Source organism: Genypterus blacodes, unplaced genomic scaffold (assembly GCF_046128005.1).
Source record: "Genypterus blacodes isolate CSIRO-AG114 ecotype Tasmania unplaced genomic scaffold, CSIRO-AGI_Gbla_v1 ptg000156l_1, whole genome shotgun sequence".
In the NCBI taxonomy this organism is placed as follows: domain Eukaryota; kingdom Metazoa; phylum Chordata; class Actinopteri; order Ophidiiformes; family Ophidiidae; genus Genypterus; species Genypterus blacodes.
The window spans coordinates 7510996-7524027 of record NW_027466957.1 but is presented as its reverse complement, the minus strand read 5'-3'; the positions used below and the strand labels follow the sequence as shown (position 1 = coordinate 7524027).

The 13032-nt window shown below is 43.3% G+C and overlaps 1 protein-coding gene across 1 annotated transcript; it reads right to left on the bottom strand.

Moving 5' to 3' along the window:
- Positions 1 to 708: 708 nt before the first annotated feature.
- On the bottom strand, positions 709 to 6481 carry slc6a1a (solute carrier family 6 member 1a). The gene is made up of 14 exons (XM_076166668.1): positions 6253 to 6481; positions 5934 to 6065; positions 5699 to 5799; positions 5453 to 5562; positions 5215 to 5347; positions 4422 to 4556; positions 4210 to 4313; positions 3778 to 3902; positions 3407 to 3519; positions 2668 to 2799; positions 2413 to 2515; positions 2021 to 2121; positions 1687 to 1854; positions 709 to 1128 (listed from the first exon to the last, which is right to left on the bottom strand). The coding sequence occupies exons 1-14, from the start codon at positions 6479 to 6481 to the stop codon at positions 709 to 711; spliced, it is 2106 nt and encodes a 701-aa protein (XP_076022783.1).
- Positions 6482 to 13032: the final 6551 nt, after the last annotated feature.

Sequence of the window (13032 nt, the reverse complement as noted above, 5' to 3'; positions counted from 1 at the left end):
CAACACAAGTATAGTATAAAACATCCTAAAAATAATTCTAAAAATGTTTCCATCACATAAAAGTTTGCCTGTTTTTTTTTATCCAAAAAAAAGAAGGAAAAAAATAACAGTCTCTTTCACACACAAAAAATCTTTTGCAACAAATACTGGATTGCTCCAGAGCTCCTAAACATGAACTTCTTATTGGCATTGTGCTTACTCAGAGCTCCCGTTTGCCATGCGGCCCGTATAGTTTCCTCACAGAGTGCGACATTTTTGGAAAAAGACTGAAACTGTGTGAGGTTTAGTAAACATCCACAAGAAAACTGATCTCTTTGCACTCTTCAATGATGTCAATTTTGTTCACTACTTCATCTACTATATTCACACTGTATTTACGCGATTCATGAAGATATTCAACAAATTGCTAATCTATTTTCTATTGTTTTTTTCTTTTCTCACAGTATTACACAGTATGTTTACATCTTGTTCTTCGGATTTATGTCGGTATTTGTGAACGCTAACTAACAGTCTTTGATGTTGTTGTGTTCTGCAAACCAACAATAAGACATTATTGGCTGGTTGTTACAACTGCACAACATTTAGACATGGTTTGTAAATCTGTTTTGATCACATATTGCCCCTGGAGGTAGGTGAATCAATTGAAATCGTGGAAGTCCTTGTAATGTTCTCTTTCGTCTACATGCTCCATGAGGGTTTCTTCGTTGTCTACACGTTGGCCTCGGCGTTGGTCAGGTGAGAGGTCGGGCTTGTTGGGTTCGGGGGGTTAACGGCCTCCGATGGGCTAGCTGGGTTTGACGGTGGGCTGGCGGGGCTGGTTGTGATGGTGGGGTTAACTGGACTGGCCGTAGCGGTTGGACTGGTAGCAGGGTTTACCGGGCTGGCGGCCGTGACCGGATTAGCCGGAGGTGCCGGGTTCACGGGGCTCGCAGAGCTGACCGGAGCCGGATTGGTTGGGCTGGCCGGGTTCGCGGGACTGGCCGGATTGGCTGGATTGGCTGGACTGGCTGGATTGGCTGGATTGGCTGGACTACCCAGGTTAGCGGTGTTGGTCTCTGCCTGCTGCTCGGGTCCATTCTCCTTAGGCCGCCTGACCACTGCAGGTGGCTGAAGCATTATCCGAAGCCGCTGGGAGAGAAAACAGTAAATGCATTTAATGAGTAAAGGGGCATGTTGAGGTCATCAACACAAGAGAGAAGCATCTTTGATCTGCAGCCCACACACTACAGAGTATTATGAACCATCTTTTAATATGGCATATCTACCAGCTGTAACTAATGGTTTTATAAGTGACCAGAAAGTGATTACATAACCTAATAGATCAGTAACACACCATTAGTAGGAGAACGTTTGGGTCGCCAGGGTTGAAGAAACCTTTTGTCTGCTGTACATCCACATCCAGCACAACATGGCCTATATTATTATATCAGGTCTTTATTCATCTTTAGAAATATGTTAACTACACAACTGATTATGATATTTTCGTGTAAGAACATTCAATGCTGTTGTCATTTCAACTGTACTGTGATAACTAAGCATAAAATGAAAAACCCTTTGAAAGTGGATTTTTCATTTACAGCAAACTAGAAGGTGCTCGTATCGATGTCTGTTTTATTGTCATTAATAAAGCCATTAGTTACACTTCATGAGGTATACATTGACTGATAACGTATTGATCATTCTTACCTCCTTGTAGGTGCCCTTGAGGCCCAGGTACATATAGATCATGTATCCTGGTATGAGCACCATGGAGGACAGAGCCATGAGCCACCCCACTCCCTGACCCCAGGCAGGGAACACGTAATCTCCCATTTTGAGTGGAACCATTTGTATGGCGCTGAACAAGAACACCCCCTGTGGGAGACACGAGACGCTTTATGCATCCTGACACCACTGAACTGCAGGCAGCGGCGTCTCAGCCCGCCGTGGCTGTGGGCAGGTAATATCGACTTTATTTATTGCTTCATTTTTCATGTCAGGACTTTAGATGTACTGTTGTGTGTTAGTTGGTTGCACTCACGCCGACGATGAGAGGGGTGAACACGACCCAGCACAGCTTCCACCATATACAAGGCCTGTAGCCAATCATCTCCTGGATGTTGTCGTAGAACTTGTTCACACCTGCGAGACAAATGAATCTATGATCGAAATATTCATAGCCAATTTATTTCAATTTGCTGGCCGGTCTGCCATGCATGATGATGAGGACGTCTGGGCGGAACACGAGTACTCGCGACCTTGAGGCTAAGCGTCATTTGAATCTGCGCCAAATATGGATACGCGCAAGCCTGTTACAGTCCTTCAAACACACTCTTTCATCACCTTAGTTTGTTTATGAAGCATAAAGAAGTGAGTTTAACGATTATTGTGTACATTATTGCTGTTGTTGGTGTATTCAGTGATGATACGCACCGTAGCACCAGGATATGGAGATGCATTCAAAGAACACCAAGAACAGCAGACACATTCCACTGGCAGAGTAGTAATCAAACAGCTTGAACACATAGATTCCACCCTGGACACATACAGTGAATATAGTTACACAAATATCACATTACATAATACTTAATTTAATACTATAAATAGATGACTGAACATTTAGAATTAGATGCATTTCACCGTCCCTCTTTGTTGCCACTTGTGAGACATTAAGCTGCTCCGCTGTACCTGTGTGATGTTTGACAGTCCGATCACATAGGACACCAGACAGACGACGGCAATGAAGATCTCTCGTCTTCCTCTAAGAGCTCTGGGAAACTCGTCCACCAAGGCAGTGATGAAGCCTTCAACAGTGCAGAACTGAAAGACAGATGCAGCAAGTTAGACATCCAGTTAGATTTATTCCTGCTGGGTTTTCATCTAGCTGCTTTCTGTTTACTTTGACATCAAATATTTCAAATACATAATTTAAATACTAAAGTAAATTGTTTATAGTGTAATGTGTTTTTAGTTCTCACAAAACTGACAATGACTGATCGCAGAAATTTGCAGTGTCCACAAAACCATGCAAGGATATTGCAAATCTACCAAGCAGCCACTTCATAGAGGCCTTTGTGTTAATATTTCAGAGATGCAAAAGCACTGTTACCATGACATTTAATACAGCATTATAAATGATGTCTATTACAGTAAAGTGCTGGTGGTCATAGCCACTGTATGGCTGCAGCTACACCGTTTTCTCTGATTCCAGTGGTCTTATATCACACGCAAAATAAAGCCAAACCTGCGGGCAGATGGAGGTGATAAAGTTGCAATAAAAAGACTTGACAGCTAATGTCAAAGCTCAGCTGTATGTGTCCACAAGGAGCAAATTGCGTGCTTATCATGTAAAGAGCAGGAGTGAGCTGCATGATATGTTAAAAAAAGTAGGTCAGCCCATGAGTCGATCATCTCCAAGCTCCTTTACCTGGCTGTCTATCCCCAGCATGAGCAGCATGGAGAAGAAGAGAATGGCCCAGAGCGGAGAGACAGGCAGCTGGGTTACAGCCTCCGGGTAGGCCAGGAAAGCTAAGCCCGGACCTGGATAGGAAATAGATGATTCATATCTCATCAGGGTTATTGTCATGGATGATGGCACAGCAGAGGCACATTCTTCTGTATAAAGCGTGTAGAAGTCAGCATTGATGACAGCACACAGTGTTTTCATGCACTGACAGAGCCATTACAGGAAAACACACACACACACACACACAGACACACACACACATACACACACACACACACACACACACACACACACACACACACACACACACACACACACACTCCTGTGCTTACCTGAAGCTGCTACGTCTGCAATGGATTTCTTTGTCACGTGTGACATGAAGCCAACAATGGAGAAGATGACAAAGCCAGCAAACATGCTGGTACACGAGTTGATGCAGCACACGATGACAGAGTCTCTGGGGAGAGGAAATACAAAATAGGCCTTTTGTTAGATAGATTTAGAGTGGATTCTTTTCCCCCTCAGTAAATATCAAGCATCCTGAAACATTTCACACCACAGAGCTACAATCTGTCTGCAAGAGTGTGTGAGAGACCACATCACTGCTACTTATTTGTTTGGCTGTAGGAGCTATTGTGTGTTTACCAACTGAGAACGAGACTCCAAATGATAGAAATGATGTAAATGTTATTAGAGATAGATAGATATAGATATAGATATAGATACAGCTAGATCAAAGATTACTTCAGTTACATCAGTCTTACCTATAAACATTGTTATTGAAATTGTTATAGCTGCCCAGAGCTATAAGTGACCCCAGTCCCAATCCGTAGGAGAAAAAGATCTGGGTAGCAGCATCCAGCCAAACCTGCCAAGAAACCCCCCACACCGCAATCATTTTAGCATGAAATGGAACACTGCTCAGTCAGGCATGCAGCACACAGGTAGGAATCCAATAATAATAATATGTGGTTACCTCCGATTCTTTGAGTTTTTCAAAGTCAGGGGTGATATAGAACAGGATTCCTTCTTTAGCTCCAGGTAGAGTCACACCACGGATGAAGAGAATGAACAGCATGAAGTAGGGATATGTAGCTGAGAAGTAAACAACCTATGAAATATAAGGTGGTTATCAACAGGGAGGCCAAGCTTAACATCATTACATCTTATAAATGATGCATATAAGGAAATTACTCAATTTTGCAATTCACCCCGAAAGCGTAAAAAGCGTTTCTTGAGAGCTACAAGCTTTCTAGATTTATATTAAAGTGTTCTCACAGATATATAGACGCAAATAATATTCAGCCTTTCTCTCTCTCCATATGTGTGTGTGATTTGTGAGCTAACGTGCAGGGGGATGGGGCATTTTGTAACCAAAACAAATTTTATTTGTCATGGGCAGCACGTGATGCGTTAGTCTTTAGAAAGTGCTTCAACATGAACTGAGAACAAACCCAGATTGTAGCATGTGGCTGTTTGTTGCTCCTCCTATCATCAATCCACACTCAGTATAAACTCTGTGTCGGGAGGATTGGAATTAGAGGAGCCACCATGAGGCTGAGTGGGATTAGTCAACATGAGTGTTTGATGTCTTCTCCACTTATTTTGAAATCAATCACAACAATGCTTGCTCCAATTTAAATGATTGATGAGCCGATATGAGAACGGTTAATCTTGCATAACAGTCGCTTGCTGCACCTATTGAGAACCAGCAATGCATAAGCAGGCCTAGGATGCCTCAAATTTGGCCAATAGTGTTCATGTCTTACCTTCCCGGTCCAGCCAACCCCTTTCCAGATGCAGAAGTACACGAGAACCCAGGCGATGGCCAGTGTTATTGCCAGTGGCGCTCGAATCTGGCCTGGTTTTTCCAAGCCATTGGTCATTTCATGTACATTGCGCCTACAAGATCAGAGCGAGCAAGAGTAAGACTATTACACACACACACACAGACGCAATTTGGGATGCATACAGGGGACAAGCAAAGCAAAGCAGACAATATCTTACTCCCAAAACTCCACAACTGCACTGGTAAGATTGGTGGTGTCTACAATGCTGTAGTTTGTGTAACATTTGTCTGTGTTCCATGGATTGTTACATGAGCTCCATGGAAGATCCTGAAAAACAAAAAATACAGCACGTCTCATTTCAACACATTTCAGGATTTGGAATCATTTTCCAGGCTGCAATTTCTGCAAACTGGTTTCCTCTTTCATTTCTGAATCGTGTGTGAGTAAACTGTGAAATACTTACAGCGGTGAATGAGTTGAAAAGGTAGTAAATGGCCCAAGCAATGATTACAACGTAGTAAATGTTAAGCCAGAAGGACAAGACAGCTGCTGCAAGGCCCACACCTATCACACACACAAATGGATCAGTGTTGGTCTCTCTCTCATTAAATGCAACTTAGATCTTATCAAAAATGGAATATTACGTCATTTCTTTGCAGACACAATTAGTTGCGATGTTGCATTTCAGTGGGAGGTACCTTTAAACATAGGAGCCAGTTTCCACACACCAAGCCCGCCAATTGAGGTGTACTGACCAAGGGAGCATTCCAGTAGAAACAAGGGCATTCCAGCAAATATGAGGGTCAAAAAATAGGGAATCAAGAAGGCGCCTGGATGGACAGAAGTGGATCAAGTTATGGACGACAAACAGGAAAAGCATTGAGCAAAAAACCTGCACAGATGCATGATGAAGACATGTTCATTAAGGCTGTAAATGTAGGTGGTATTCATTCTTATAAGCTCGACTAATGGAGGCTTGATGGAGCAGAATGGACCGTGCAGAATAAAAATCTTTACCTCCACCGTTTTTCCCACACAGATAGGGGAACCTCCACACGTTTCCCAGTCCAATTGCGTAACCCACACACGACAGGAGGAAATCAAATTTCCCACCCCATGTTTCTCTGGCAGGAAGCTCCTTCATCTGCTTATCGGGCTTCACATCCAGTGACTTGGGCTTGTCATTGGTGGCCACTTCGTTCAGTTCTGTGACTTGTCCGTCCGCTTTGGTGCCGTTGGTCGCCATGTCTCTCGGCTTGGCAAAGCTCCTGGCAGTCGGACGGGAGGCTTCAGCACCGGTCCACGTAGACAGCAGCTTCGCGGTTTGGTGTGTTTTCTTCCACGCCTAGAACCTTTTTTTGGGTGTGTGTGTGTGTGTGTGTTTTGGGGGGTGGGGTGGGGGGAGCGAATGTCTGGAGATTGAAGCCTGCTGTTCACACACACGGCTCAGTCAGTCGCCGTTAACCTGGAAATCGTGAACAGAGCAGTTGTTCGGTTGGAAAAATGCGTTTACTTATCGATTCAATCCGCAATTACGCTTTCAAACAGTGACTTGAAAACACAGATTCAAACATATGCAGGTGATTTGAGAAAAAAAAGCATCGGAGGCAAACTAACGCTGGACTCGATGCCATAACTAAAAACACAGACGACAGATTGCGCGTAAAACAGCGCACACGTGAGAGGCTAAACAAAGTGTCCACGACGGAATCAAAGATAAACGAATTATTCCATCGTGTATTTTAACAAAAAAACGAAAAACTTTGAGACAAATCACGGGATCCAACGCGAAGCAGCTCAAACGCGCAAAGACAACAAACAGCCCAATGAGACCGAAGCGTAATGAAGCCCAAGTCCAACAATTACCACCTGCAGATTCTCTTAACAGTTACGCACACGCAGAATAAGCAAACAGCAGGGACATACACACACGCACACGCATACGCGCGCGCGCGCGCGCGCACACACACACGCACACACACACACACACACACACACACACACACACACACACACACACACACAGGGGTCTCCGGATCACCAAACGCACCGTGGAGACAAAGAGATGTCCAATGCGTAAAACCTTTACGCGTCAGGCTGCTGCACACACAAACACCCCCCCCCCTCCGAACATTCCATCCGCTTAATTGAGAACCAAACGCGCAATTAAACGCTTGAGAATGCGTCTCCTCATTTGCTCCAAAGCAACAGACCAGAGAGGAACAGCAATCAATTCTGCATATGTAATTGGCTCCAGCAGAAAAGGTCCAGAGCTCATCGTCATCACCATCACCATCTTCATCATCATCAACAGACATTCAGTCATCACATTGATCTCAGCAGCAGAATCAGTTATTTACCTCCGCCGTGACAGTAAATGAATCCAAGAATCCAATGCAATACAAGTCTGGTTTGTAAGACTCAAACACAAACACAACACAGAGAGAGAGAGAGAGAGAGACACACACACACAGACGCACGCACGCACGCACAGACATGCAGAAATCAGCCAGTCAGTGTTTTCACTCACAATGGTTCTGCGATCGGTGCCGCCAAGGATGCGCAGGATCGAGGTATCCGCTGATTCCTCCTGTGGGCGAAGTTGTAAACTCCCAGTATTTCTTGGAACATAAATAGATTTTACTTCCATTAAAAGACTTAAAGGGACCATGCAGAGTCCAGGCGCGAAGCGGAGCTGTCCAGTGGGGAGCAGTGCTGAAGAGCAGGAGGAGGAAGAGGAGGAGGAGGAAGAGGAGGAGGAGGAGGAGGCTGGAATTAACACGGGCAGCAGCCGCTTCGCCTTGTGCGACTGTCTAACATCAACAACCACAGACTCAACTCCCATCTAGCCTCAATGTCATCTCAAAGTCGCTCCCCTCCTCCTCCTCCCCCTCCTCCTCCTCTTCCTCATCTATAGGCTGCACCTACAATGCACTTGCAACCTGTTTGTTTTGTAATTGTTTGATCCATTCTCCCTGTTATACTAAATTATTAAAAATCCCAATTTTTTTTTACTGCAGATCTTCCTCCAAACAGCTGATGGAGATTCTGATTGTCTCTTCCACCCAAAACCACAAATTGAAAACACCTCCCAAAACGTTCCAACGTCACCTCCAATGATGGCCATACTGCATGAGTGTGTGTGTGGTGGAGGTACTAAATTGAAAGTATCAGCTGTGTTGTTGGGTCTACAGGCGTGTGTTTTGGAAGGTGAGGCTCAGTCAGAGGCTGCCGAGCAAATCTGGGAAATACTGATAAAGGGAGCCCGTCAATAAAGGGAGGGGGCGCTGCAAGGCTGCTGGTCCGACTCCTGCCTGTAAAAGCCTGACGTCTCCACAAATGAAAGGGACGTGTGAGAAGAATAAAAGTCCTGCACCTGTAGATCATAAACAAATGAGAGAAAGGGGGGGGCGGGGCGTCAACAAAAGAGAGCCAGGTGGGCTATAAGGATCAGGATGATGGGCGTGGGCAGCAAAGCTTGGATCCGGAGGTGGAATTGTAATTTTTGTTCCACCTGGGAAGTGGAGGATCTCGCATGATGAGATTTCTTTGAGGTCCAGATTTTCACTTTCAGGCGTACAGGTAAGTGACGCTTTACCTGATGTTGAGCCACATGATTGATTTACACTCATATTTAGCTTTTAAGTGCTTATACGTTAGAACTTTGTGATGTCATGAGCTCGTTATTACATTTGAAAGCTGAATTCACAAAATGAATTGAATTGTTTGTCTTAATGAAGCAAAATCTTACAATTCTTAGTTTTTGTGGAATTTGCCATAAGTGATCACAAGTGAAATGTGTTTTTTGATTACAGATTGTACCTTTAAGGTCCCAAACTCAGCCTGATGTCACTTCGTCATGTGTCAATGAGACCATGTGGCTCCACACTTCTCTAACTGTGGTGTAAACTGCTGGAAAAGGATGAGGGGCACACAGTTTCCAGCATGTGTGTGTGTGCCTGTGTGTGAGTGTGTGTGTGAGTGTGTAACTATCACAGGCTGAGAGGGCGGCAGATGGCAAACCAATGAGGGGTGAACTAACCTACTAAATGATAGCACATGAAATGTAGCATTTAAAATCCCATCTGGGCTGCCATCCCTGCAGACATGGAGTGTGAAACATGACACATATTTATACACCTGCTGATGGAGCGCAAGGGCATGTCAGGCGGGCTGGTGACAGGTACGATCCGCCAGCTGACCTCCTCACCTCTCAGCTTTTCCTTTTGATGCAGCTCCGCCAAAGCCTTTTCACCACCTGGCCTTGCTCGTCTCAAACCCAAAGTTCAGCTCTGCCTCCTCGCCGAAGCCATATACGCCCCATTAGGCCGGGATTACCTGTCCATTCTTATAATGTTACCCCTTTATACATGTTGGGGGGGCTCGGACCACCCGCGCTTTAATGGCCAAGTGGCTGTGAGATCATCTCAAAGCATGCTGGAATAAAAATACTACATTTATTTTTCAGTATGTGTATAATTCCCACCTTTAAGTGCCTTTAAATGCCTCCCTCCCTCTCTACTCACACTAAACTACACCTTGAAATTGTTATTTTTTACACTTGCAGTTTTGCAATCAGTGGATTTCCAAGTTTACAGATTTGTATTTTCCCAGCCTCAGATTTCCCAAACACCCGTCTGCAATTTGAGGCCACAAATGAACTGATTAGCATGATGATCAGCCATTAGTATGCAAATCATAAGCAATTCATATATTTTATTCATATTGTTGCAGGCTTGTTTTCCTCTTTGGCACTGAAAAAAATTGAGTGCACACATTCCGTTTCCTTTTTTTTGGCTCCGATATCGTGCTTGTCTTATCTGCGAGAAATTGTGGAGAGTCAGCATTTGTACACAACGAATGAAAATACAGATTAAAAAGAGATAAAGCGTTAAAGGAGGAAAATAACAAAACAGTGACTTGGTTCTCTTGTCACCATCACTCTCATGATGTTAAATGATAATATCAGAAATGTAACTTGATAACTCTTTCAGGATAAATTTGGATAAAGTGTTTTGTAAAAGTAAAAGCTACAAAATAAAACTTAAATAGAGCGAAATGACATCAACACACCAGAATGAAATTTATATTGAAACTTACTCAGAGAGGTAAACTCAGGTCAGGAATCCGGAATCTGAATGGGATGATGGGATACCTGCAGTATCTCCATCAGGAAAGTATTGCCTCTCTCTCAGTATGTCTGTAAATATGATTTGTTCTGCCCTCTCAGGGAGGCTTGATCCAATTTGCCAGGAAATGTAACACGTGGAAATGTTGCCGAGACACCTTAACCGCTCACCACATGCACGCAGCTTGTGTTTTAAACATCTTCTGTTCTTTTAAATGCAGCCTCTACATAATGCGCTGTGCACAATGTGCGGCCTGTGAAGACGCTGAAATCACTTCAAGGCTGGATGCTCGTGTTTGTAGCGTTTGTTTAGCATGACCTAAATTGCTGTGAAGTGGGTGCATCAGCAGCTCTGTCTCGCCTCTCTCTTTCTCTCCCTCCCTTCATCTCTCCTTTTCGCCTTTGTGTGTTTCCCTTTCTGTTTCATTCTCTTGCTCACACACACTCACACACACTACATGTACAAACACGCAAAACAAGCTGAGAGGACAGATTTTGAAAACAGCTTTTGACAGATGATGTTTCTCCGCGTGTGCTGAAGTATTGTGCGATGCAGGAATCAGTGAGGTGCACAGGCCAATGATATTTCAGGAATACCGAGTGAATCATCAAACAATTTTTACGGAGCATGCTCTGTTGCTCTCCTTTGTGTGTGTTCCTTAACTCTTATTTTGCATCGCTGAAGGGATCAACAATGCAGAGAAGAAGATGAAGTGTAGTCCTCTGCAGCGTTTGCCATCCATTCAAACGCAAAGAGAGAACAGATCCATGGAATCAAAGGTAGCGGTGTGGATCTGTTTACAGCCCTGTGTGGCAGCCAGCACACGGTGTGGATTTAGTAAACATATGACCTCCATGATAACCAGTATGGGGGCACTAAATCGCTTCAAATTTTGTACATGTGTTGCTAGGCAACAGCATAATCGGTCTCCGTCTCTGCCTCCTTATATGGCGCTCTACTGGGATCGCTGTGCTGCTATCATTGAAAATGGTTAATTAACTTCAACAAAAACTCCATTAAAGGCACAGATTAGGCTTCTGAGGGTTAAAACGCACGTTAAGGCTACGGGAAAGAGAAAAAAAACGCCAACATATAAACGCGTGCGAGGCATTCAAAGGGCCTTGGAAATTAATTCTCCAACCACCACGCGTATGTTTCTATTATAGCACTAAAAGGAGTGTTAGAAACTATATTATCAATATAAATAAAACATGCATCAATTTCAAAAGTACTGGTTTCAAAATAGGCAAATATTAATTGTGTTGTGAACAATCCTGTTACCCTGTAAATATGTTCATACACCAATACTATGTCTTGTCCCATTTTGTAACCTTATATGCATGCAGATACATTTAAAATATTGAATATAGAATTTTTTGATATCTTGATTGGTACAATATTGAGCTCCTTCCCTCATTTTAAAATTATATTTAAATGGATCAACATTTCGGGTTTGATTTATTATATAAAATCAGTAATACGTGTGCAGACTTTGGGATAAACTAAGCACTAAGCACACATAATAAACAATAGAACATAGTGTAATAATGTAAAAAATAGAACAGTACATCTGCACAACCATCAGCTCATCCTTTAGTTCATTTTGAAATTCCATATGGATGTGCGTCCATTTGTTTCCCCCCATTCCACAAATCAGGATAAAACAAGCAGCAGTTAGAATTCCACTGTTAATCTGTTTTCTATTACAAATAGTCAATAACTGCGATTAAGTGCAATGTTCAGTTTAGAGAGAGATATAGTGTGCTTGGATGAATGGAGCAGTGAAGAGCCAGTTTCCATGCAAGCCAATTTTATAGTCTTTGATGAATTGCACAGCTCATCATATTGTCTTATTCCTCCAAATCATATTAGGTGGAGGATTTTATTACCCAGAATTCAACTGTCAACTGTGTTTTCCCTGCAGTCAAGAGTTTGGATTTCAGTTTTGGCTGCTCTGGATGTTTGCTTTGTCCCTCTTTACACTCAAAGTCTCAAAAGACAAAGTGTTTTAAACCAAATGTTAAGATGTTATTTATAAAACGTTTCTACTTTGTGTGTGTGAGTGTTCATCCTGGCAACATCTGATCCATAGGGAGCGATAAAGTCACTGAAAGAGGAAGACGAAGGAATACTGTTGGTCTGAATGTAAAAGATGAAAACTAGAGAACCCTTAAATGTTCAAATGGTTTAAATCATGAAAAACACAAGTCGGTCAGAGTCAATAAACTCATAAACGCTCACTTATGAGGTTGTGACAAAACTTACACTGTGAATGCATCCTAAACTACAAGTTCAACAAAGGAAAACACAGAGAATTTACACACACACTGGCTGCAGACCTTTATCAAGTCCTGACATCAATAACAGCTGCGTTCTGATCAGGTGCGTTTGCTTTTGTCTCCATTATAGCTGCATCACTACATTAGATTGTCACAAATGAGGATGTTTTTTACGCCAAAACCTTACAATGAGCTCATCAAACAGGAAACGGCCAAACTAGCAGCCGCAGGGTGTGTGTGCAGCACAGTCTGTACGGGGAGAGAACTAGACGAAGGGCCCATCATCGGCATCATCGAGCAGGAGTGAGCCAAGACACGGAGCCTTATAAAAGTGAGCTTTGACAGCAGCCTGCAATCCTCTCTCCCCACACTGCCCCTGCTAATCCCCT

Excerpts from the sequence above, each read along its gene's own strand:
- slc6a1a (XM_076166668.1), bottom strand. The coding sequence starts at position 6,481 with ATGGCGACCAACGGCACCAAAGCGGACGGACAAGTCACAGAACTGAAC. Across the intron at positions 5,563-5,698 it reads TTTTCAACTCATTCACCGCT|GATCTTCCATGGAGCTCATG; the intron begins GTAAGTATTTCA and ends TTTGTTTTTCAG. Across the intron at positions 1,855-2,020 it reads TCACCCCTCTCATCGTCGGC|GGGGTGTTCTTGTTCAGCGC; the intron begins GTGAGTGCAACC and ends TGTCTCCCACAG.